Consider the following 27,049-nt stretch of genomic DNA (forward strand, 5'->3'; position numbering starts at 1 on the left):
TCTCTGTGCTCATCTTTCTCCTCCGAAAAGTGTGCATTGTGCTGAGACTGTTTTGTAAAATTGTTTTGAAGTCTTAGGAAGTCACTGGTCTATCCAGTGTGTATTTTATGACCACTTATCGTATGCCAGGTGTTCTCTCTGGCCCTGTGGAAATTATAAAGGTACCCTCCCACCCCCCTACCCCCGCCCCACACAGACACCTCGGCCTCAAGAAACCAGTGAGAAAAAATAACCCAGATATCCTGGGAAGCTTGAGGTGGGATGCTGGCACCTTTTGTGTGCCAGCACGGTGCCAGGTGTGGTGGGGCAGAGACACGGCCCCGCCTTCTGAGGTGTTCAGTCTTGTAAGGTGAGTGTGAGCCGTCGCTGAGGTAGGACGGACTGGATTCGGTGATGAATGAGTTACAGAGAAGGAGAGAAAAATTGGGATAGATAATGAACTATCTGGACCAAGCCGTTGAATCGGAATCAGAAATGACAACCAAAGTTTAAGAGAGACTGAGATTCGAGGTAGTTATTTAGGAATCATCGGAAAGTAAGGAATTTTAAGGAACAAACTTTTAGGTCATTCTTTAGATGGTGGAATAGGTTATTTGCCTAATATGATTGGTGAGTTGACATTATACTCATTTCCTTGGCATTCTGGCGCCTTCTGCTCTTTCAGAGTCCTGCTTCTGGAGGATGGGGCGCTGAGTAGGAGGCCGGTCGCCTGCTGAGATCTGCTCACCTGCGCCCCGTCCACGTCGCTGACAGGAGCCCAGTCACTGCCCTCGCTGCAGTAGCATGTGTGGGGAGCCCCAAGGTGTCAGGAAGGCAGCGCCCAGCGCTGGCGGTGCGGGAAGCGTGTGCGTGCGGTGCGGGAAGCGTGTGCGTGCGGTGCGGGCTGGTGTGTGGGGCGGTGCGGGCTGGTGTGTGGGGCAGGGCGGTGCAGGAAGCGTGTCTGCGGTGCAGACTTCGTGCCTGTGAGACGCCAGGTCAGAGCGGCTTTGGTTAGCGTGGGCGGTGACTGTCCCCTGCGGTGGGCAGCATCTCCCCGCTCCAGGGAGATTTAGGATTAAGAATGAAAGTGTCTAGGAGAGTCAAGCCGTAGCAGTAGTGTTTTCCTGTTAACGACATGTGCATTGATGCATGTTTGTTTGTTATTGTTATGTACCTGTGATTTAAGAGAATATGGCTAATGAAGATGATAAACATGCAATTACAATCTACAATGTATTACGGAATAATTTAGATTGGCGACTTTTTAATAAAAAATTTATGTTGGGGAAGATTTAGGAGAAATATACACTTACCTTATAAGTATAATTTATTAGGTTTATAAAAGTGTATGTGAGCTGTTATGCTTCATTAAGTAAGATAATTGAAGAACTAAGAAGGAAGTAAAACATATTAAATTTATAAATATAGGTAAAAAGTTTTGGGGGCCTTCGATTTCCCAGGTTTGTAAATGGGAGCAAACATTATTCAAAAGCCTCTTAAAAGTGATTCCTAAAATCTGCTACTCTTGAATATAGAAAAATATTTGTAAGCCGAATTTAAAAGCTTTAAAGAATGACCAAATTTTTGCATTTTTAACTTTAATAAGTTGAATATTTAAAAAATGAAAGTAAGCCTTTGAAGAGTATTTTCTGCACAAAAGCACCCTTAAAGACACACAGCAACTCGTATTAGCGTGGCCTGCTGTACTCAGTGTGTTCTGAATGGGATTGATTTGCTCGTTAGGTAAAGAGGGAAGAGTTGATACAGCCTCTTGTATTGTGTAGTAAACTGCCTGACATTCATTACAAGTTCAGATGCCGTGGAAAAAATATTTTGAACAGATTTCTGAAGGTATAATAAAATATGTATGATCTCCTGATAGCAAACAAGTAACTTCTTAAGTTCTGCTTGGAACTGGAACTTATTAAAAATTGAAGTCATGTGATTTATGGAGAAGGCGCCCCTGCAGTTCGGTTGGGAAAGGCGGGTCTTACCCATAGATGCTTCTGGATTAATTGAATATCCATTTTGGTAATTCTCCCAGTATTTCAGACTTTTTCATCATCATGTATTTGTCTTGGTGGACTGTGGTCAGTGATCTCTGATGTTACTATTGTCATTGCTTTGGGGCCCCCCAGCCACACTCACATCAGACTTAAGAAACATGTGCACTGACTGTTCCACCCACTGGTTGTCCCCATTTCCCCCTCTCCTCAGGCCTCCCTGTTCCCTGAGACACAACAACAGGGACATTAGGCCTCCTAACAACCCTGCAGTGGCCTCTACGTGTTCACATGAGAGAAAGAGCCCCACGTCTCTCACTTTAAAGCAGAAGCTGGACGTGAGCGAGCTCAGTGAGGAAGGCAGCTGAGAGCCGAGCTGGGAAGAACACTAGGCCTCTTGTGAGTTGGCCAACCTGTGAGTGTAAAGGGAAAGTTCTGGAAGGAAAGTAACAGTGCTGCTCCAGTGAGCACATGAGTAAGAGAGCAAATCGGCCTCATTGCTGATATGGAGGACGTCTCGAGTCGGGATAGAAGTCAGCCCCCCACTCCCTCAAGCCAAAGCCTGGTCCAGAGCGAGGCCCTGCTTGTCCTCGCCGAGAGGCGAGGAGGCCGCAGGAGAAAAGGCTGAGGCTGGCAGAGGCTGGACCATGAGGTTTCGGGAGAGAAGCCGTCTCCACGACGAAGTGCGAGGTGAAGCGGCAGGTGCTGACGGGGAAGCTGCAGCGAGGTGTCCAGGTCCGGCTAAGAGATCGGCGAAGGCGTCGCACCGAATAACAGATTTTCAGTGTAGATGAAACAGCCTCATACTGGAAGACGATGCCATCTGGACTCTCACGGCTGAGAGAGGTCCGTGCCTGGCTTCGAAGCTCCCGAGGACAGGCTGACTCTCATTAGGGGCTGATGCAGCTGGTGACTTTAAGATGAGCCAGTGCTCATTCAGCATTCTGAAAATCCTAGGGCTTCAAGAATGACGCTGAGTCTGCTCTGCATGGGCTCTGTGAGTGGAACGACAAGCCTGGGTGACAACATCTGTTTACAACACTGTTTACTGGATGTTTTAAGCCCACTGTTGAGACCTGCTGCTCAGAAGAAAGGATTCCTTCCCAGATACAACTGCTCGTTGACAAGGCACTTGGTCACCCAAGAGCTCTGGTGGAGACGGACGGTGAGATCGATGTTCTCATGCCTGTGAACACAACACCCATTCTGCAGCCCACCGATCAAGGAGCAAATCTGAATTTCAGGTCTCGTTATTTAAGAAATGCATCGTGTAAGCTGTAGCTGCCGTAGATGGCGATTCCTCTGACGGATCCAGGCACAGTTCTGGAAAGGATTCCCCATTCTAGGTGCTGTTAAGAACATTCGTGATTCATGAGAAGAGGTCAGAACATTAACACAAACAGGAGTTTGGAAGAAGTGGATTCCAGCCCCAGTGGATGACCCTGAGGGGTTAATGGCTTCGGTGGAGGAAGTTACTATAGATACAGTGGAAACAGCAGGAGAACCAGAGGTAGCCGTGGAGCCTGGAGACGCGACTGAATTGCATTCTTGTGCTAAAACTAACAGGTAAGGAGTTGCTTCTTATGGGTGAGCAAAGTGGTTTCTTGAGATGAAAGCTCCTGGTGAGGATGCCGTGAAGACTGCTGAAGTGACGACACAGGACTGAGAATATGACGCAGACTTTGTCGATGAAGCACGGCAGGGTTTGAGAGGACGGACTCCAGTGTTGAAGGAAGTTCTCGGGGTAAAATGCTGTCGAGCAGCATCGCGTGCTGCAGAGAAACTTCACGAAAGAGCCAGTGCAGCAGACTTCATTGTCTTAAGGAATTGCCACAGCCACCCCAGCCGTCAGCAGCCACCAGCGCGGAGGCAAGACCCTCCACCAGCAAAGGCACTATGACTCGCTGAAGGCTCAGGTGATGGTCAGCATTTTTTAGAAACGAAGTGTTTTTAGTTAGGGTAGGTACGTTAATTATACACACAGAAACCTACTGCACATTTAACAGACTGCAGTATAGTGTGACATAACTTTCATATATACTGGGAAACCAAAAGTTTGTGGGATTTGCTTCACTGTGATATTCGCTTTACTACAGTGGTCTGGAACTGAATGCGCAATACCGCCGTCTGTAAAGAACGACAGTCAATAAATCAATAGGAAAATAATCAGATACCCTGATTTAAAAAAAAAAAAGATTAAAGACTGGAATAGATGCTCTACAAAGGAAGATCGTCGCATGAGCAATAAGCGTGTTGTTGACAGGGTGCTCACACCTGCAGTTATTTATGGAAGGTGAAGTCGGACCACAGCGGGGTGCCCTTACGCCCCACCGGAGTGGCGGGGAGGAGTGCGTGGCACGCAGACTTCGCTGACGGGGGGTAGCATGGCATCAGCTCTTAGGAAAACTGGCTGCATAGATGAAAGCCGTTCTGTGGCCCTGCGATCTGGCAGTTCCAGCCCTGGGTGCGTACCCCAAAGAGGCGAGTGCCTGTGTTTACCCCAGCATGCCCCTCCCTGTCAGGGAGCCTTTGCTAATAACCCGAGACAGAACCACCCGGGTGGCCTTCAGCAGCGAGGTAGAGATGTCGTGCCATGGAATGCTACACAGCGGGGAAGAAGGAAACTAGTCCCGTGTGCAGGAACTTGGGTGCGTTTCATAGGTAACGGTGAAAGAAACCAGACACAGTATGTACTGTAGAATGACATTTCTATAAATCTGGAGCAGGTAAACCCGGTCTGTGGTTGCGAGGTCGAAATAGTGCTTATCTTTAGGGGGTGACAATTGACTAAGGATCCGTGAAAACCCTTCTGGGATATGGGGACATGTTCTGTCTTGAGCTACTTGTGGTTATATGGTACAAACATTTGTTGCGTTATAGACTTAATATCTGTGCACTTTACTGTATATGTTATATCTCAATGCAAAATAGATTTTAATAATTCTGTGAAGTATCAGAGGATGGACGCGAGACTTGTAGGTGTTCGGTGACGGGCTCATACACTCGGTAACTGGACCTGGGAGTAAAACGGTGCCAGGTTTTGGGGTTCTGCATCTTGTGCCGACTCCAGACCTGCATGCTGTTTCTCTCTAAAGGTAGGGTGTCCGCAGCATCGTTATGTGAATAGCATTCAGTGTAGCTCCTGTACTTGTTAGGTAAACCTTAAATATTTCCTGATTCGAAAAAATAAGTTAAATATTTGATGCAAGTGGACACTAAAATTCTTAATCACTAATGTTTAATTTCAAATCATAGGTCCTTTAATTTTTATTTAAACTTTGTTTTTTGCCTCCTGATTTCTTACCAAATAATTTCCCTTAGACTCAGAAGTCTCATATATTGACTCCAAGTCCTTGCCATAAAAATATCAGTATGAACTACTTGGAACCTATGTTTCTTATATTTTTATTAGCCATGGAGAGAGATGTTTTCCTGTTTATTTAGTTCTGGTAGATTAATAGCAATGTAAGATTATTTTCCTTTCTTTTACAGAAGTCAGCTCTAAGTAATGTGGCCTGTGTTCTTGGGCGTACAGAGGACGTGTTCCCAATTACTTATTCTTGTACCAAAATTCTAGCTGTGTGAACACAGGTGTGATCAGAGACTGCAGAGCAATCGTCAGGCAAAACAGATAGAGGCGCTCAGCAGATGGGAATCTTGGGAGGGGTGTATGTGGCAGTTAGAGAAGATTGATGTCCTAAGAGCCTGTTTCTTAAGACACTGTGGACCGAAGGCATCTCAGGAAGGCCCCTCTCCCGCTGACTTCTAGGACCGTGCGGGGTGGTGCTAGGAGACAGCGGCCCCTGTGTGGCACGGTCTTCCCTACAGGTTTGCCAGGCAGTGCTGCTGTGGTTCAGTGGAGGCTGGCATCCTGAGCCCACATCACGGATCACGTGTGTTTCCAGAATATGCCAGAAACTTTATAGCAACCCTGTAATTTCATTTTTAGGGGCTCAGATGTCTTAATTACTCTTGTTTCGGTATAATCATATTTAAGGTTTTACTAATTCCTCAGTAGAGTATATTAATAATTGAAGTTTATGTAAAGTAGAAGGGATCCCAAGACTGTAGCTTCGTGGACTCACCACGGAGTTTATGATAGTGGACATCTCTGCTACTTTGAAGTCCCTATGGGCTCCTCTGTGTCCTAGCCCCTTCTTCCCCTTTCAGAGTTGGACACTCCCTTTACACTTTCAGTGCGTACTTTTGTGTCCTCAAGCGGTGTCCTATTTTGCTTGGAGTCACACTGCATGTGTTCTTTGAACACGTTGTCACTCACCATGATTGTCCTGAGGCCCATCTCTGGTCATTGCATGTAGCTCTACTCTGTGTTCCAGTGACTAGTGCCCCAATGTGTGACTATACGGTAACTGTGTGTCTGCTCTGATGCCGACGTTTGGGTTTCCAGGTGTTTGATGTTACAGGCGACGCTGATGAGGACATTTACATATAATATTGACAGCTTAGAAAGAGGCAGGATTCTAGAGGAAATCAGGCTAATTTGCATATGATAGAAGAAGGCATATTTCTTCCCATTCTTGCAGAGAAACGTCCTCAAATAGGGGAACGAAGCACAGTGTAGACGGTCTAGTCTTTTACCTATGGCTCCACCAGCTGTTCCCTGTGTTTGAAATCCCGTTAGAGGTGCAGTGTCCGTCTCTAGCCATCAGGGCAGGTTGACAGGGCTGTGTTTCCCTACTGAAGTCTCTTAAAAGAGACCAGTGAGAGGAACTCTGAGATGTATTTCTTACACGGCCTGGAAGCTCTCACTGGGTCCTTAACTTGAAGTGTGACAGGATACAGTGATGCGCTCATGTGGCAGGAGGCTCGGAACAGTATCGGGGATGTCCTCTGGGCAGCTGGCAGAGTTGGTTACAAGTGCAACTCCCACTGCAGTGACATGGGACTGAGGACTGCGGAGCATTGGCACATGTTCTGTATGGCGGGGCCTGGCCACATGTCACTTCTGGTCTTTCGAGCAGCGTCCCTCAGGCTACGTATGAGCCCGTCAGAACACTGAGTGGCAGGACAAGGGCGCAGCAGACACCGGGAATGCTGCCTGAGCATGAGCGCTGACGTATGTCTCCTGACAGCACAGCTTCAGTGAGCTGGCTGCGTGCACAGTGGGGCCGCGTGCAGTGGGGGCGTGTGTGCAGTGGGGCCGTGTGCAGTGGGGCACGTGGACAGTGGGGCCGTGCGCACAGTGGGGCCGCGTGCAGTGGGGCCGCGTGCAGTGGGGCACGTGGACAGTGGGGCCGTGCGCACAGTGGGGCCGCGTGCAGTGGGGCACGTGGACAGTGGGGCCATGCGCACAGTGGGGCCGTGCGCACAGTGGGGCCGTGCGCACAGTGGGGCCGTGCGCGCAGTAGGGCGCGTGGACAGTGGGGCCGTGCGCACAGTGGGGCCGCGTGCAGTAGGGCGCGTGGACAGTGGGGCTGTGTGCGGTGGGGCTATGTACACAGTGGGGCTGTGCGCACAGTGGGGCCGTGTGCAGTGAGGCACGTGGACAGTGGGGCCGTGCGCACAGTGGGGCACGTGGACAGTGGGGCATGTGGATAGTGGGGCCGCGTGCAGTGGCCCACATGCACAGTGGGCCGTTTGTTGTGTGACCGCGTGTACAGTGAGGCACGTGGACAGTGGGGCCGCATAGGACTTCCCAGCAGCTGTTAGCGGGCACCCGAGGAGATGGAGGCAGGGGCTCAGGGTCCCTACCGCTCACCCATAAGCACCCTGGCGGGGAAGCGGGCCGCCGACAGCGCCTGGGTGCGCCCTGGGACCGGCCGCTGTTGGTGGGTACGAGGTTCAGGCTGGCGGTGGCGCACTGTGTCACTTACACAGTGACAGACTCTTTAAACAGCAGGCGCCGCTGCTGACAGGGCGAACTTGACGTGCGTTCTGTGTGGAAGGGCTGTCCTCTCGTCGTGGTGGCCGTACCCGCGACTCGAGTTCAGGAAGGACACTCACGCGTGAGCAGATACGTGTCAGTAACCCACCGTCACGGAAGAAATCCAGTCAGAGCTCACAGTCGCAATGAAGTACCAGGGACGGTGACGCAGTGGCTTCAGTTTTTTTCTTTTCCAGTCTCATCACCTTTTTATTTGTTGGCAGAATACTTAAAAGATGAATAATGCACCCAACCAATAGTATAATAATACCTTTAAATTTGAAAATGCCAAGTATTATAACCAGTTTACCATTTTCTAGTCCCTTCTCTGGATTTCCTTCACTAGGCTGCTTACTCACCTTTGTCCCCTCCGAGGGCCTGGCACAGGCAGGGCTGTGTCCTTCCCTGAACTCCGAGGGTCCAGGTGTCAGTGCGTGGGAACCTAGCGGGCGGACGCCCAGTGCCCACCTGCCTCTCTGTCCTTAGCAGCTTGAGTAGTGGTCTGGCTCCAGCAAGCCGAAGGCGCGCGTTACATCTGTGTAACATCGGCCGTGTTTTACCTTGTTTCTGGCCTCGAGTTTGCGAGCTCCCTGGCTTTTCGCCCACTTTCCTGTTTTTCTGGGTTCATCGAGTCGTACGCACGTGCTGCTTTTTCTCATGCCGAGAAGGAAAGCTCCATGATGGGTTAGAGGACTAAAAGCACGAAGCTGGGAAGCGGAGGGTGACAGGTGCGGCACACTGGAGAAGCGGGAAGCCACATGTGGGATCTGAGGAGCAGCACGAGGACAGGCAGGAGCAGAGAGACGGTGGGGAACAGGCAGAGGCATTTGAGGAGGAAGAACTAGGAAGTTACGCAAAGGTGGTAGAGCCCCCCTGACACCCAAGAAGACAGGTAAATACAGCGTTTGTGTAACCACAGCGTTTCACTGTGTGATGAGACGTGCTTCACATCACAGGGAACAAGACACGCCGCTTTGAATAGCTGACATACAGCGTTACGTTAGTTTCCGGCACACAACACAGTGATTCAGTATTTTGTCTGTATTGCAGAATGATCACCATGATGGGTCTGTAGCATCCATGGCCATACAGTTACCAAAATTTTATATTCACGTTTGGAGGCCTGTACAATCCAGAGGATCCTGTGATTTTTTGACAACCTCAAATCATGAATAATATTTTCATACATAAATTGCTTTGTTTTTAAGGTTTCATTGTTAAGTCCCACCATTTGTAATTTGATGATGAAGTGTTGGATTTTCCAATACAGAGGAAACCACTTTTCCAAGCAGAGGAAACCATTTTGGTTGTAAAAAATAGTAAACTGTGCAAATAGACATATTTTGATTTCCTGTCCTTTCAGCTTTTAATGCTTTTTTTTTTTTTTTTTTTTTTAAGTTACTCGTAGTTTAAGACAGTAATGAATAAAGTAATTGACTTTCCCTGACACCATTAAGCTTGTTAGGCAGGAATAGTCTGTATTGCCCTCTGTTGGTGATTAATAGTTATTTTTGACAAAGTAATTGCTGCTATATGTGTCATTTATATCTATTTAATAATCGTATCAACCAGTATGTTTTATAGGAAAGCACTTTTAAAAACTGACCCAAGAGTTATGGCCATAAATCAGTGAAAGGGAAAATGAGATTTCGGTCATCTTGACGTAATAGTTTTATTGACTAAGGTAGTGTGGAAACACTTTTGCCTTTGATTAACTTTTCTTTCTCTCCCTTTTTTGTTTTCTTGTCAGAGCCCCGCCTCAGATACGGCGTCCCAATCGGGAAGTGAGACCTCTGAGGAAAGAGATGCCAGCGGCTGGAGCCCGGGGCCCTGCAGGCCGAGCACACCCCACAGCGAGGAGCGAGAAGCCGGCCACCGGCAGGGAGAAGGAGTGCAGAGCGCGTGCGAGGGACGACAAGGCGAGCGGTCTCTTTGTAACTCACCCCCTCGGAGCCCGTGGCTTTCGCTGTGGAGTGGAACTGTCGTTGGCTTTTCAGAGTACCCTGCTGTTGACACAGAAGAGATTTTAAAAAGTCTGAATTAGAAACCTTAGCGGGCCGTGTACTTCGAAGGCTGGTCAGCAATCCCAGCCACCTCAGAGATACATTAAAAAAATGCACACACCCAAACATTTCGTAAAATGGATCTTTTGTAGAAATATTCACAGTAAAATTTTAAAACTTCAGTACATGCTAATACTTACTTTGAATCAAAATGGATAATAGGTGAAAACATAATCGCAGGAGAAAGACATAAGGAAGTAGATCTGTGTATTCACAGAATGAGATGACGAGTATCATTTACTACTGCTAAAAAAAAAATCTTTGATTTAACTCTGAATTTCAGAGTAGGACAAGATTTGTTTTTCTTCCTTAATGAGAAAATTCTCCCCGGTTAGGCTTCATCATGTACACTTACCTGGGAAATTGACTGGTGAATAAACACAGTACTGGGTGGGAATTCTGGACTGCTCTTAACATGGGCTTCAGAAAAAGGGGCCGAAGATGATCTCACAGAGAAGGAGTGAGCCAGGGTGATCTGTCACATCTTGTGACCTTGATTTTAATGAAAAGACAGAAATAAAGTTTTAGTGATAACATTTCCCATTTTCATTATGATGTCACAAAATGCATGCTGCTATTGATTTGCCACAGAGAAGTTTTATTTTACTAGCACAGGGTTCAGGATGTGTCATCACGTTTATGCCCTGATGTTCATACTGAAGGTATAGCCAGTAACACGTGGTTATCCTTCAAGATGATGTTTGAGTATCTTTACTGTGTATAACTCCAGTCAGTAGATAGGACTCCACACAGCCCCGCTTCCCAGGCCTCTGAGCGTCTGACCATGGAAGATAAAACGTGTTTCCACAGTAGTTCCAATGAGGAAGATTCAAGACGTTCTGCTTCTCTGCTTCTGTGCTTCATGAGGACACTGACAACGAATTAGGTTTTTTCCTTGTTTGTAATTTGTTGAAGCTTTATGCCATAAAACTGAGTGGTTTCATCTCAGATCCGTTTGGTTAGTGAGAGTTACGAATTCATTTTCCCGTTGACAAAATTGAACTGGTTCTCCTCCCTTATCGAAAGCCACCTAAATGGATACCTAAAAATCTGTCTTAGGCATCACCTTCGTTTCTTCCTCTGCTCTTCATTTTTGTGCAGCTAACCTTGGTGTGCGCTTGAGAGAATAAAGTAGGGGCTGAACAAAGTCCCTCCTTCGCTCTGCGAGATGCTTTTAGGGGAACTCGTGGGACCGGGCGAGGAACTGTCAGGCTTCGCTTCCTTTCACGTGACACGAGAGCAGAACCCTGGTTGTGGCCTGTGGGTGCGTCTCTGCAGGCACGCAGAGTGATTAGACAGTCACTCAACAAACAGGCCCTCGGAGCAGGGAGGCATCTTATCCTCATTTTACAGATGAAGAAACAGAGGCAGCGCTAAGGGAGTTGTGTACGGTCACAGAGTAGGGACTGGAGCTTGGAGGGAAATCTGTGAATTCACAGATCTTTTTTTTATCTATCTCAGGATTTTCCACACTATATAGTATCCCTACCAAATTAGATTAAAAATCTGGATTGGATTTGAAAAGAGTCCCAGGACAATTAAGGAAACGTTGATTTTTAAATGTGATTCTTAAAGAACAAAACAGGCAGCATTTGTTTGACTGTCAAATAAAATTTTCTGGAGATGTTAATTGTTTTTTATTAAAAAGTTCTAAATAATTTTCTAAATCTTACCTATTTTTCATAGACCTTTCAGTACTCAGAATGTCACTGGAAAGGAAGCCCTTTATTATAAAAACTAAGCAAAACTCTACAGTCGTTTGAGGATAAAAGATTTTCTGAGTCACTCTGGAAACAAAGGGACCACAACTGAAGAACGTTCACGGAACCGTCATTAGAATATGAAAGGTGTACTTGGTTCCATTATGATCATTATAGGCAATTAGCATATCAGAGTCCCTAAAACTCACCGAGGGCTGCGACAGGGCTTGAGACAGTCGACAGGGCTTGAGACTGTCAGATAGCCACTGCCACGCGGTGAAACTGACAGATAGCCACTGCCACCGAACGTGATTCGAAAACGAGGATCGGAAGGGTCCTCAGGGATGCTTTAGTCCTTGGTGTTGTTGGCTTTTAAATTTCAGTTTTGCGCGTTGCAAGCAGTTTACAGAGCGAATGAAGTGGAGTAGGTTAGAAAATTCAGAGTGCACCGCCCAGAGTAAGGACAGTGTTGTTCGGAGGACATAAGTTGTATGAATACATAAAAATTCAGGTCTGTAACTATGTCTATACTAGCTCATGATCTGAAACGAATTTGCTCCTTTGTGTCATGGCCGGAAGGTCTGAAAGCTGCTGCTGTACTCCAGCCACCTAACTATGAGTACAAAACGGGGAGGCCGGGAGAAATTAGAGGTCTCGCCGAAAGTCTCGGTGTCTGTGGATGTAGTTGATGCTGTGAGCTGCGTGCCGGAGCCACAGACAGGCGGTTCCCTTCCTTGAGCACACTTAACCTGCACCAGGCCCGTTCGGAAGCTTCATACGCGTTGGCTTATTTAGTGCCTATAAATAGCCGTGACTTAGCATCATTTTTCTGTCCTATGTATGAAGGAAATTGAGGACCATAGTCATGACCGAAGTGGGCGGTGGGACGAGGACTTGAACTCGGACCCTAATACCTGACCGACTTTTAATCATAGGCTCTCCAGCCTCTTATTTGCAGAGGCTCGCCATCTTATCTTACTGTATCACGAACACTTATTTCTTACAGGAGTACCAGTTCATTTCCTGAAGGCGGTTAAGTCATTTCTTTTTTTCAGACTGGTGACAGGCTTCAAGTTAGGTCCAAGCTTAAGAGTGCTGTTTTTCAGTAAGAGTCACTTTGCATGATGATCTTTTTTTCTGTCCTTTCGGTCTTACCCCGTGGCGTGCAGAGTCATCGTAGGCTCGTTTGTTACCCCGTCTACTTAACGCGCCTGTATTAATAAGTGTGTACTTTGTGTGAGTCACACTTCTAGGTTCTTGGAATACAAACTAATAAGAGGGACTCCTGGCCCCAAATCGATTATATTCTTGTTGACAAGAAAGAGTCAGATGAATAAATGAACCTTTACAGCTATATTTTTTAGTCTTACTTGAATGTACCTGAGAAAATTGGATATAGCGTTATTGTACTATTTAAACCTAGAGTCGGTATAGAAATGTACATAGAAATAAATGCATTTTTTATTTAAAAAGAATAGTCTAAAAATAAAAGATCAGGTAGCAGAAGAAATTTTTTTTAATTATTACCAAACATAAATTTGAGTCATTCAACTCTGATTCTCAAGTATTTTTTTGAGACTGTGGCTTTCTGGTTAATTACCTCTTAGTGACATGAGCCGTGCTTTTACTGTGATCTTATGATTAAAGCTGTATGTGCTTTTAAATGTAATTCAGAGTAAAGTGTAGTGAGTTATATTATTTCACGTACAGGACTTCATTTCATTGAATTGCTCATGGCACACGGCCATTTTTGAATACGTTCGTTCGCAGGTGTAAGCTCGCCCAGGGAGGTCTGACACTCCCCTCAGAGACTGTCACACACACACACTCACACATACTCATATCGACTGACACACACAACTGACACACTCACACTAATGGCACACACGCACGACTAACACGCATGACTGACACACACACTCCTGACACACACTCACAAGCTGACACATACATAGACTGACACACACACGACTGACACAAACTCACACGACTGACGCACGCACGACTGACACGAAGGCAGCGTAGGCACCGTTTGCGGGTAGTGAATACACAGTCTTTGGTCGGCGGACGCCCTGGGCGGCTGCGCCCGGCCATCGCAAATCGCCAGGCCGTCTCCAGATGAGTGGGGTGCTCTGACAGGAAGGGTGGTCGATGTTTGTCTCCTCAGTGAGTGCGGTGGAAGCAAACAAGTGTGCAGGGTCTTCCCTGACTCATCAAGCTCTCGAGCAGCCCAACGAGTCAGGTGGTTTCCAGATAGTGGAAGAACAGCTTTAATTCTTTGTGCTGTTAACAGCTACAGGAGTGAGACACCTTTAGATTTCACCTGCATTGTTAACGTTCTTCTTACTCTCCAGAGTCCAGAGAGGCAACAGAACAATAAATCGAGCCCTGGTTTGCAGCATTTGCTGATTTCTACGGTATAAGTACTGCCACTGCGACCGGTTTCAGGCTGCCCAGCGTCACCGGTCTCGGTTGAGATGAGGTGGGCAGTAGCGTTCCGTGCTGTAGGGTCTCTGCTGGCACGCGACAGCGGGCGGAAGTACCTCACGTGCATAAGTGACAGTTAAATAATGAGAAGGGAGGCGTTTTGAGTATCTGTTACCTTTGTTTTTAATATAGTTTATTCTAAGTTTGTGGCATTTGATTTTCATTAATGGCTGTGTTTTTACAGCTGGCTCACAAAACTCCTAAAAATTTAATGATCGGCTCTCGCAAACCAGAAAGCGTCAGCTTCAGCGGAGCAGTGCGTGTAAGCCCTGCAGCTGCCATGTACCCCACGTACCTGTCGCACGGATCGCGGACAGAGCGTTGGGCTCCGCAGGAGCCATCCATGGCCGTGCTCTGTCCCGCTCCCTGCCACTTCCTCCCCAGGGGGACTGCTGCTCTTAGCCCCGCTGCCGTAAGTCAGGTGCGCCTATTTTGAAACTGTGTACAGTAGAGTATTCTTTTATTCCGGCTCTTTTTGGCTCCACGTGACGTTGATGAGATTCCTCTGTGCCATCGCCTGTGTCTGAAGTTTATTTTCATTACTATACAGTACCATGCCACAGTTAAATCTCTTTCACCGTTAATGGATATTTGGTTGCTTTTAGTGTGGAACTCTTATTAGTACTGCTGCTTTGGGTAATGTTACCGTTTCCTGTGGTGTGTGTGTGTGTGTGAGCGTTTCCAGCGGACACATACCTAGGAGCGGGACGCGTGGGTCGTAGGGTACTGTGTTAACCCTCAGTGGGTGACACCAGATGGTTTGCTGAGGTGATCATACAGGTTCCCAGTCCTGGTTGCCCCATATCCCACCGGCACTCGACACTGTCCATCTCTCGTGGGCTAGTCGTATATCTTACTGTGGTTTTGCCAGCCTGTCAACCATTATTGTGTATTTACCTGATAACGTCGGAGGCTGAAAGTTCTTTCATATGCTTATTGGCCATTTATATTATCGGTGAGTTGTTTTTAAGATATATCTTATTCTGTTCTCTGGATGGTAAATCAGAAATTTTTTTTCTCTGGTGGCAGCTAATTTATAGTATTGGTTTTGCTTTGACTTTTTTTTTTTTTTTTTTTATATTATTGTGTTAGGTCCTGGCAGTTACTTGCTGTTCTGCCCCTGGTTGTTTTACTCATTTCTGTGTTGTGTTTCCGGACGTGAATGAGAAGGTGTTTTTGTGTGTCTGGTTTATAGCTGTCCCCAGCCCCTGGAACGGTGTCCAGCACATGGTAAGTGTTAGTACGTGCTGCTGAGGAGCATGTGTGTTGGTAAGTGTGCAGAAGGATGCGGACTCATTGTAACGTAAATGCGTCTGTACCGACACCCAATGGGGGCCTGACGCTGAAGTCAGTAAACACCGCTCCGCATTCATCCACCGTTTTTCATGGCCAGGTGATAAAGTCCTCGAGTGGGATGCGGTTCGGGGGCCTCGTCTGATCTGACACTCCGTGGTGCGCATCTCGCACTGGGGAGGGAGCATTTCAGGCGTGCGACGGTGTGCAGAGTGGCTGAAGCACCAGGGCCAGACTGCCTGGGATCCCCTGCGTGTCCTCGGACAGGCACGTAGCCTCTCCGTGCCTCCGCCTTCTCGGCTGCGTGATGGACACGGTAGCAGTACCTGCCTCATAGGACCTCTGCGGGGGCCGTGGCAAGAGCTGAGAACGGTGCCGGGCACAGAGTAAGCGGCACACGAGCGTTGGCTGGGAGGCAGCAGGGCCGTGGAGACCAACACAGACATGGTGCAGAGTGCAGATCGCTTTTTAAAAATTACTTTAAATTTTTATTTAAATATTTAAGTAAAATACGAGACTTCTAAGACATTTTGCACATGCTTTGGGCTATTGAATTCAGGAAACAGTTGAGTAAGTGGGCAAGTGGGAGGCAGTGACTTCGCAGAAAGAACCGCAGGTCAGCTGTGATCCCGCTTACACGCCCTGTGGCCGAGGCCAGTGGTTTGTGTTACTAATTAGCCTGGAAGCTGCTGCTGGGCAGCTCACTACCTGACGAGAGAGACAAGTCCCTTGTTGGACAGAACTCCGCTGGAAAAGTCTCTTGTTGATCTGAAATCTGCCTCTTCTGTCTCTTTATGGGATCCTGGTTCTTTTCTCTGAAGAATGTAAAATAAATGGAGGTAAATAGGTCCGTTGGTCATGTGGCTCCATGAGCATTTTCTTCTTCGACTTCAATGTCCCTGGCGGCCTTGGTCGTCCTGCATGTGACATGGCCTTGAAGCCCTTATCATCCCGGTCATCCTTCTCTGGGTGTACTTCACACGTCAGCATTTCCCTGAATGCTGAACCTAGAGCTAATAACTGGCTACATTTTGCTTCATCTGCCAACGGGCGAAGAACATGATAAAATGCAAAAACCTTTATTTGCACTTATCAGCCAAGCTGTGTCATTAATTGACTCTATGATATTGGATTAGTCACTAACCGAGGCCTCATTTTTCTCAAGTAGAATGATTAGTCAATACTAATGAAAGATCGTTAACAAACCTTTCTTGATATGGGTAATTTAGATGTTAGTCAAAGGAAGCTAAAATATTTTGCTTTAATGAGAAGGAAAAGTACATCAACCTTCATGCTCTGTATTACATTCTTGCTGAAGGCCGACATTGCCCATTAATGTGAAAATCTAAGCAGGGATTCCGAGATCTCAGCGACCTTGCAGCTCGTCTCATTAGGATAAACCGTACAGGTAATAGTACCTGGGGTGAGCTCGGCTTTATTGCTGGAAACAGAAGTTTCTTTTAGCCCTCATGGTAATCCAGCTGGTTAACTGCGGCTGGAGTTAGGTGTATCGGACACGTCTGTTCCAGTTGATCTGTGTTGGTTATGGAGGATGATTGTCAGCCATTTTGTTGGTTCCCAGTATAAGCAATTATTTATTTTTAGTTTTCCGAAATTCGTGTTTTAAATACCTTCACCATTTTGATTAGAAAAAATTCCTTGAATCCTCTTCGGAGTACTTAATGTGCGTTTCCGTATCTGTCACCGCTACCACTGAGGGACTCGTTTCTGGGGCTGGTCAGCTGACTGGCGTGTCCCCACGTTTCCTCTTCTGTGGTCGCAGAGCCTTGACCTAGAGCACAGCAGCGGCTTTTATCTCTGCTTGGACTCCTCCCTCCACTGTCTGTCCACTCCGTGGCCAGAGGGTCATTTAAAAGTGTGTCACATTCTGTCATTCCCCTGAACCTATGTGAAACCCAGCCCCTTCCCTGGCCTGCAGGGGCCCAGGTGGGCTGGCGCTGCCCGACTCTCCAGCCTGTTCCTTTTGCTCAGTACCTTTCCGTCACACTGACCACTCCATGTCCTCATGGCACGTCACAGTTCATAATTACGTGTGTTTTGGGTTGGCGACTAGACTCGATGCTCAGCGAGGGCAAGTAATGTGTTTTCATTCGCTGATCTAACACCGACGCTCTGTATAGTGGGCCGGACACAGGTGCTCACATGCTTCTTGTTCTTACAGTCCTGGGACTCTTGTCACTGTCAGGGAAGTGCCAGCTTCTCCCTCCCCCCGGCAGAGTGCCAAGCCAGCATGGCCGCCTGCCTGCGTTTCGCGATACCGATTCTTCCATGAGTCTGTTTGCAGTGCCGTAGCGAGAGATAGTAATTCTTGTTGCAGTCTGTAGTCGATTCATTTCTAGAAGAGTTTTAAAATGCTTACGAGCGTGTTCCCAGCCGTTTGTTTGAATGTGACTTTGTGGCCTTGGCCTGTGTGTAGTATAAAACGTGAGTCTAGGTTGAGGTTATTTTAAATTTGTTGCTGTGTGTGTTGCGTAGGAATGCCAGAAGAGACTCCTTTTAATAGTGACAGTATTGGTATCTGTCATCTGAAACACAGGATTCTTTTCTGCAAATTTAGTTTAATACTATTGCCATGCTAACCAGAAACAGTAAATCACTCATTTTTTGGTCAAGTCACCGAAATACTGCTTGGTCATTTTCCCAGAGGCTTAAAAACTTAGAGCATTTGCCAAAGGGAGTCACTTAGGCCCCTCTGGACGCTTAGGACCGGCCCTGGGTCTGTCTCCGATGCCATGTGGTAGGAGAGGTTCATCCTGGCCTCGCTCTCCAGGTTTAAGCGTAGGAAACAGACTCATTTTTGGACCGCTTTCCCCTTTTATTTTTGCATTAGATGGCAGCCATGGGTCTGATGCTTTGGGCAGGTGCTCGGCCGTGTCTGCTGAAGCGGTTCCAGTGGCTGAACTGCCTCTGGGACCTGAGCACGTTTCATTTAAAGCTCTTCGGAGCTGAGTACATCTTGGCAGAACCCTTGAGAAACTATAGCCCAAAATTCTTTAAAAGCCACCGTATTATTAGGTAAAGAATTTGGGGTAAAGGGTATTGCTTTAATGGTCTTAATGATACTTTTTGGGAAGGGCCCCTGCCATCGTCATTACAGTGACGTTATGATGTGGCCCAAGGCCCTGACTAGGCGAAGCTGAACCCGGGGGGTTACCTACCGCCAGTGGCGGGGAGAAGGCTCTGTAAGACGCATGCCAGGGCCCCGGGCTCCTGCGTCTGCAGCCTCTCTCTCGGAGGCTGCGTCCGGTCATACACGACCTGCTCTTAAGCATCAAGTGACTCAGCCGGGCAGGGGACGGTCCGATGCCCAGGCCGGGATGTGGTAAAACCTCTGCTCTGACATTGTCATGAACTTGAGTAAGTTACTCAGCTTTTCGGAGTCCCAGCTCCTTACCTGTAAAAGCAATCACAACGACTACCTTGTCGGGCCGGGGCGAGTATGAGACGAGGGAATACATGTGAGGTTTCTGGCGTGTAGCACGTTCTCTGTATGTGAATCTCCTTCCTTCCTTCACATTACTCTTCTGAATCCCCCCTGGTGGTGTAGGGGTCCCTGCACCCAGAAATCCAGGGGCGTTTTGCAATGGCCATTTCAGCCTTTCCTGCAGCTCTCCCCCGCAGATCGTAAGTTTGAAGAAGTGTACATATAATAAAGTTGGCCCGTTCATCTGTTTCTGATGAATTAAATAAGGGAGGGTGGCATTTGGGTAATCAGAAAATACTATCTTAAAATAATGAAAAATTATTTTTTAAAAATGGTTACATTAAGTATTTTTACAGCTTAAAGATGTCACTTAGAACGGCGTCGTTATCGACCGGTCCTGCTTTTACGTCTGTCCCCAGGGAAGGAAGAATGGGCAAGATGGTGCCAGCGAAGGCGAAATCCCCAAATTCGACGGTGCCGGGTACGACAAGGACTTGGTGGAGGCCCTTGAGAGAGACATCGTGTCCAGGAACCCTGGCATTCACTGGTTAGTGTTTCCGGGCTGGCGAATCGAGGTGGCAGAGAGAGCCGGCCGTGGCTGCCAGCTTGGCGCGCGTCTTCCCTCGTCACCCCCTCGTCTTCTGTTCGTGGCTTCATCCGTAACGCGAGGGTGCGGAGCGGCAGGACAGTTATTTCTTCAGAACAGAACCAAGATCCTTTACGTATTAATTTGATGTTGGTGTGACTGACAGAGGCTGTTAATTGAATGACATGTCTTAATTAATAACTGCAATGTTATCTGATCACTGATCACATTTTATGCGGTAAGAATTAAATAGTGTTCTTAATTTATGAAGAATAATTTCATAAGTGAAACAATGAAAAGGATTAGTGTTGACCATCAGTCATAGATGTCCCTGAATAAACATGGAACTTTGCTGGTCTCGCACAGGGACGACATAGCAGACCTGGAGGAAGCGAAGAAGCTGCTGAGGGAAGCTGTCGTCCTCCCAATGTGGATGCCCGACTTTTTCAAAGGGATTCGAAGGCCGTGGAAGGTGAGAACTTGCTACACCAACACAGGTATAGAAACGCTGCCCGTGTTGTAACGAAAGACAGCATCGCAGTTCCTTCCTGTGTTTGCACGGCTGTGAAGGTCGGGGGAGGTTTGCTTAGACCCCCCTTGTCCGGGTTTGAACTTGTAGTTGGGTCGTGCTGCCTCTGCACGGCACGGAGGGGCTTGGAGGGTTGTTAAGTCACTTCCCACAGGGTCACTGACCCAGAGAGTAGTTTTAGGAATTTTCTAGGTGTCTGTTTCTGTAAATATGTTAAGCAAATTAAATTTTACTGGTACATAGTCTTATAGAATAGGTGTTTAACCAATAAATATATTTCTGAAAGTTGGCGTGTTTCTAATTCACGATTTTGATCACTTCATCTAGATTTGATATAATTCTCGGACCCAATTAGAACGTGTGTGTTTTTAGCTTGTTCCCTGCGTTAGCGCCTGCCCGGGACTAGCTCCTCCTGAGTCTGTTTTCACGTTAGCATGCTGCAGAGCTTCGAGCAGCTGCTGCCGGACCTTGCTTTGGTCTTTGCCTAGCCGGGCCCTGCCTTTCCTCTGGCTGGGAGACAGAACTGAAAGCTCATCTGACTTTGCCCTCCTGGCTTGGCTGGGGGCTGTCTCTCCTCTCAGGACCGACTCCTGTTCGTTGCTACGAACGGCTTGGGGTACCTGGCATTTTGGTTGCCTCTCACGACTTAAAAACTTCTGTAGACAGTTATAGATTTACCTAATTCAGGGACCATGTTGTATACCGTACATTCTCCCTTTATTATAACTTCTAAAACAATATTGAAAAGAGAGACTGAGATCTTAAAGCCGGTATTTAAAGGAGCTTTAAAATAGCCGGAGTGGTAGGTGCGGCCTCCCGTCAGGATGAGCCAGCAGGTTTCAGTGGCAGGGCGATTTGCAGATGTGGGAAGGCGGCCTGCGGCGGAGTGGAGGGTGGACCGTGGGCCGTGGGCCAGAGGGGCGGGGCTGGATGACGAATCTGATCGGAGGCTGTTGCCATAGTTAAGCCCTTTGTTATCTGACTAGAGAAGGCGGGCGGGTTTGTGAGAGGCTTTTAGGGGGTGTAAGTGGTAACATCGTGACTGGTAGGATGTCCGACTCTGGGTTCCAGGCCTAACTGAGGGGTGGCAGCTACCCCAGACCGGGCCAGACTTCACAGGTCAAGGGCTATTTCCCACCAGACGGCCCATACTTCAGATGTTAGCTGCAAACTTACGGGTCCCTAGGTCCCCCTCACTTTTGACCAGCTGGCTATAAATTTGAGCTTTCTCACTATCCCCGTCTAATTTCACTGATCCCCTAGAATGACTCACAGAACTTAGGAAGGTATCGTAGTTAAGATTACAGTTTTATTATAGCGGAAGGAGGTACCTCAGAGCCGGCTCAAGAGAGAAATGCATGGGGTGAGATGGGGGGACGCTGAGAGTAAGGCCTGTGTGTGTCCCCTCCCGGTGGGGCGGGACGCTTGGCCTTGGTCCCCTCTTGGCAAGGTCGGGGTGCTTCATCCTCCTAGCACGTGGACGTGGACAGAACCTAGAGTGTGGCCAACAGGGAGGCTGCCGAGCGTCGTGTCCGGGTTTTCGTGGCGTTCATTACACGGCCATGGCTGATCGGGTGGTGGCCCGTGAGCCTCAGCTCCCATCCCTGTCCCCCGGGTTGATGGCACAGGGCCCCGAGCCCCAGCCCTCCGGTCACACGGCTGGTTTTTCCAGCCAGGCCAGTTGCCCACCCCATCCTGAGTCATCTCTTAGGGGGCTACCGTGAGTCACCCAGGACAGTCCAAGGGTTTGGAGTGTGCCTCCTGGGAGCAGGGGGGGCCAGCGCGTGTGACACGGGGCGCAGTGAACCGGCACTGCGAATCCAGAAACGGGCAGGTTCCGACAGAGACGAAGCGTTAGGTAAACGCTCGGAGGCGACTGGAACCAGAGGCTGGGGCTTAGGCAGAGGAGGGACACCTGTGGGCGAAGTCGTCCACGGAGTTTTATGAAGGAACAAGAGCTGCGGGAATGCCAAGGGCTGGGGGCAGAGGCCCGGAGACGCCGAAGGTGGTGCTGGTGGAGAGGGCAGGGTCCCAGCATCCCTGGGAGGGAGGGTCTCGGGAAGAAGGGACCAAGCACCGGTCTCTGCACACCAGAGGTCAGAGGGAGAGGGTGCGGGCTGGAAGGTGACCGCTGGATTAGAAAATCAGGTATTTTTGGTGAAGAGGTGGAGGCAGAAGCTGGTCGTAGCCCATGAAGCAGCACTGATAAGACAGGTCGGCCCGGGACGGAAGGAGAGGCGGACAGCAGCCCGAGGATGCGTAGGGTCAGGCGAAGGACTTTTAAAAAACGAGACCCACTTAGGCACGTTTCTGTAGCTGGGAAAGAGCCAGGGCAGGCGACACAGGAAGCGGAGGAGGTGATGGGGGAGCGACGTTGCGGGGAGCAGAGGAGCAGACGCCGCACGGCGGCCACGAGCCACGTGTGTGGTGGCCACGCTGACGACGTGACAGGAGCCGAGAGGGCGCCAAAGGGAGGGGACATCGCAGAAGGAAGCACGAACTTGGCTGTAGCCGTGCCTACGCCGTTAGTCGCTTTTATAGCTTTCAGAGTATCAATCTCATGCAGTTAAAAGCTCCTTGTAAAGGAAAAAAAATTTTTTATAAATCTAGTGTTTTAAATCCTGGTGGTCCCTGGTGGTTCTAGGGGTCCGTGTTACAGCCTGAAAGGGTTTGGACAGTTTCCCAATTTAGTTTAAGAAACTTGGACACACACGTCGTTTTAAAGTTTAAATCCCCAGCTTTAAACTAAATTAACAGACGAGTCAGACTTTCTCTTAAGATCAGCAACGATTATGCAGAAGAAATGTGATGCTGGCTGTCAGCGGAACTGTTAAGGTGGCTAGTGACGTCAGCGTCTGAGAGTCCGTGCGTCTTCAGACCAGGATTGGTGACCCCAAACGATTTTTACTCCTCATTGATTTATTTTTATAGAATGCTTTTCTGTTTGTTTGTTTTCAAAAGTGAGAAGTAACTAAGATCCAGTTTCCAGTCACGTTTAGTGGCTCTTTCATCAGTGACACTAGTTTGCGTACATGATTAACTCGCTAGCTGGTAAAATGCTAGCTAATTCGATTCTGTTTGAATCCCTACTAGGTTTTAGTTACCTTATTAACTGAGGAATGGTTCTTTGTTCTTGATTAAAAGCTGTGTCGTCAGTTGTTGTGGGAGACAGGTTTGTTTTATTTTCATTTCATTGACACAGAGAGTCTCTCCTAAGTGATATTCAAAACCGTGCATATTTATCTCTTGCCGGTTTTAGGGAGAGTGGACAGCGTCTGTCCAAACGCATCAGGAGACTCCTTGTCGTCCAGGCCCTTGTCAGCCCACGTCTGAGTGCCTCTGATGTGTGACATTTTGTGACTTCGCTCTTCATGTTTTTCTGTCTATAAAATGAGACTCGTGCCAAATTCACCATGATTTTCTTGTAACAATTGAGTTTATCTTCTGCTGGGACATTTTCCTTCTACAGTATTTTATGAGAAAGCATTTTAACCCGATAAGCCACTCACTGAAATAAATCTTTGGTGCCTTCAGGGCGTGCTGATGGTCGGACCCCCCGGCACTGGTAAGACCATGCTCGCTAAAGCCGTCGCCACCGAATGTGGCACAACCTTCTTCAACGTCTCCTCGTCCACGCTGACGTCTAAGTACAGAGGAGAATCTGAGAAGTTAGTCCGTCTGCTGTTCGAAATGGTGAGTGGCGTTCTGCTCACATTTCAGAGTGCTGTTGGCGCAGGCAAGTGACGCTGCTGTAATCTAGGTCGTTCACGCGGGGCCCGTGGCCTGCTGGTTTTTAATTGTGACACACTGATACGGCGTGGGATGGGGGGGCGTGTGGGGTTGTGATGTGCCTCCGGCGTCCCTTCCTTGCTGAGTGAAGCGAGGCCCTCTGGCACCCTGTCCGCGAGGGCGGGGAGGCTTTGAGGTGTTCCCGGGCCCAGTGGGCAGGGCGAGCGGAAGTCCATTTTAATACGTCTCTGAAAGAGCAGTTAGAAGTCGATCTGCCACTGCAGTGTGTCCCTTTTCCTAAAGGAGTGGCAGCAGTTACTTATGAGTGCGTGTTCGAGGACGGAGGGTGGAGACATAACTTTCAAAAGTCTCGTATCACGGACGTTTTCTAACACAAAAGCAGAAGAACAGTGCCGTGAACCCCCATGTGTCCGTCGCCCAGCTTCACCAATCTCGTAACCTATTTTGTGTTTCTGGAACTTTCCTTTTTGGATGTGAACGATTGATTTAACCTCAGTCAGTGACCAAATGTGACATTAAAGCAGTGAGAAACACTGCTCTTTATTGTGGTTTTAGAAATGGAATTTCTAAAAATTCAGATCACTGAATGATTTCTTTATGACGTTTCCGCGAAGGCTAGGTTCTACGCGCCCACCACGATCTTCATCGACGAGATCGACTCCATCTGCAGTCGCCGGGGCACCTCTGACGAGCACGAGGCCAGCCGCAGAGTCAAGTCCGAGCTGCTCGTCCAGATGGATGGTAATCGCCGTCCGATCGCGGCCTCAGACGTGTTGTGTTTCCTTTGGGCGTTTTCCGTAGAGTCGTACCTTGGAAGTTCTCCGTGGATGGCCTCGAAGGCAGTCAGAGCTCATTTGTTCGTCCACTTTGCATTTGATCATGCGTCTGTCTGTTAAGAGTCAGGTTCAGGGGTTACAGAGAAGAGGAATGTCGTGGCCTTTGAGGGATTTCTGTTGGGAGCGGAGGTTCCAGAGGCGGTCCCAGGGGGCGTTGAGACTCTGTTTTTTTGTTTGTTTTTTTGCCTTCAGACCCTTTGGGAAACAGGGCTGACCTGTTTTCGTAGTGATATCCAGACATTATTTACCTCCGCATCCAGGCTCCTTCTCTTACAAGTGGCTTTCCAGAGGCCAGAGGACATGTGGGACATAATAAACTGGGAGCAGAAGCAGACAGAGAATCCAGTGGTTCTCCATTGAGTTAGACATTCAGGAGGTTTGCAAAAACATAAAAAAAATCACACTCTTTTTCCTATTTTTTTGGTTTGGAAAATTACAGTTATTTTTCATAAAAGTATGGTATTTAATGTATTAACAAATAATGGCTTTTATTATCACTTTAAAATGAGTTGATATTTTAAAAAATTCTCCGTTTTAATTTCTGGTGGTAAGTGTTGGTGGACGTCTGCCACACACACAGAAGCTCTTCAGAATGCGGTGACTTTTAAGAGTCTGTGCAAGGGTCCTGAGGCCGAAGTGTGTGCGGGCCGGCAACCTAGGTGGGCAGCAGGCACTTAGGCGGTGATGGTGTGGCGTCGCTTCCAGGCCAGAAATGGACCCGGGGTGCATCCCGGCACGCAGCAGGGGAGGCAACACCCAGACGGCGGGGGTTGTGGAGGGACTAGCCGAGGCCGGCTCGGACGCACTCGTGGACGTTACTCCAAGAAAAGGCTTGGGCGAGCCCCTGAAGGGAGAGCGTGACGGGCCCAGAGCCATGTTCAGAGACACATTACTCTGGTGGTTGTGTGCTAAACGAGGAGGCCGCTTAAGCAAACCGTGAGAAAACATAAAGTTAAAAAATACCCCGAGTGTGTCATTGTAAAACAGCATGGTTGCCCCCCACCCTGGGTGTTCATCGATTACCTACCATGGGTGTCACGTCCAGTGCCAAGCATAGGAAGATGCATAAGAGGGTTACTACAGCCCCGCCCCCGGCCCCTAAAGATGTGCCATTTCAACTTCTGCTGGAGAGTGAGGGGAAGGAGCAGCTATGTCGTATTTGTGGGGAGGGGTATAGAAGAAAACACATCATGTGTTTTAAAAATATCACTGGATTCGAATTAGCTGAATTTCACAAAATTTTGTATTTGTGACTGCTGATTATTAGTTGGACAGCTTGATTCTTCGTGATAATGATTTAAATAGTAGTTTAGTAATAATTTATTAAGAAAATACCACATTGAACTGGGTTGCTTTAAATCCACTACTTTGCTGTGTCAGGCTAGAAACTCTGGTAAAGTTTGTGAGTTTCTGATATTTTTTTTTCACTGCATATTTTCCAGAGTTCCTGTGTAACCTTAAGTTTTTTATTCTAAAATTGTAATTCTGAAAAAGGAGACTCCACATACGTATATTTGGACGACTATAAAAAGAAACGGTTTTTTCAGTAGTGACTGATTATTAGGTTTATTCTTAAATTTTTTGTTTATTTTTTGAGTCCCTTGGACGTTCGAAGGAAAAAACTATTACAGTATAACCTGCGTTTCAAAACTGTGATTGCACGCAAGTATATTAAGTAAATGTGAACCTCCTTCTGTTCTCTCTTGCGAAGATCAAGTAGACTAACACCAAAAAAAAGTTTTTGAGGATCTTCATGATTTAAAGAAATTAGAGAAAACTAAAGAACATAATCTCCTATGCCTTTTCCTTTCAGAGGAAGTATCCACTCATTTTCCTTACAGAAAAATATGGTTTTTCTTACTGGGTTAGAGTCCAGCGATAGATTATGTGAACTCTCCTCCCTCGTTCCGTAGTCACCTGTGGACGTGTCGGGTTCGGCGGCAGTTCGTGAGGAGCCCACCTCCGCGGCTGTGGCCGCTGCTGAGAACTGTCGCTTGGACGGAAGAACACGGACCGTGAGGAAAACGCTCTTTCCCCCTTGCTGTCGTAGGAGTTGGAGGCGCATTGGAGAGCGACGACCCTTCCAAGATGGTCATGGTGTTGGCCGCGACCAACTTCCCTTGGGACATCGACGAAGCCCTGCGAAGGAGATTGGAAAAAAGGATTTACATTCCTCTCCCAACAGGTACGGTGCGTTCCTTCGACTGTGTTTCGCCCTTTCTTTTGCTTCTGTTACATTTTTAAAATCCCTTGAAGTCCTCACTCCGTTGGGAGGCCGATGGCGTCACAGAGCGACTCGTGGTGGCCTGGCGGCCCCGGCGCTCAGCGGAGAGTCTTAGTTCAGAGCGGAGTTCGTGTCCATGACCCCGGCAGGCAGCTGAGTCCTCACTTTTACACCTGAAGGCTCTTCATGAAAGCTGAAGTGATTAAAAGCGAAGTTCTCTCGAGATCTTTTTAAAAATACGCTGCTTTGAAAGATGTAATTTCATCGTAT

The 27,049-nt window shown here is 48.0% G+C and overlaps 1 protein-coding gene across 1 annotated transcript in view; it reads left to right on the forward strand.

The window, feature by feature from the left end:
* KATNAL1 (katanin catalytic subunit A1 like 1) overlaps positions 1-27,049 on the forward strand; it is a 49,337-nt gene that overhangs the window by 16,508 nt on the left and 5,780 nt on the right. The window contains exons 4-9 of the mRNA XM_023530705.1: positions 9,617-9,785; positions 19,274-19,401; positions 19,807-19,912; positions 23,504-23,662; positions 24,334-24,460; positions 26,606-26,740. Coding sequence (XP_023386473.1) covers positions 9,617-9,785; positions 19,274-19,401; positions 19,807-19,912; positions 23,504-23,662; positions 24,334-24,460; positions 26,606-26,740 — 824 coding nt within the window. The remainder of the gene's footprint in view (positions 1-9,616; positions 9,786-19,273; positions 19,402-19,806; positions 19,913-23,503; positions 23,663-24,333; positions 24,461-26,605; positions 26,741-27,049) is intronic.

The sequence above is a fragment of the Pteropus vampyrus genome, unplaced genomic scaffold (assembly GCF_000151845.1).
Source record: "Pteropus vampyrus isolate Shadow unplaced genomic scaffold, Pvam_2.0 Scaffold52, whole genome shotgun sequence".
NCBI lineage: Eukaryota > Metazoa > Chordata > Mammalia > Chiroptera > Pteropodidae > Pteropus > Pteropus vampyrus.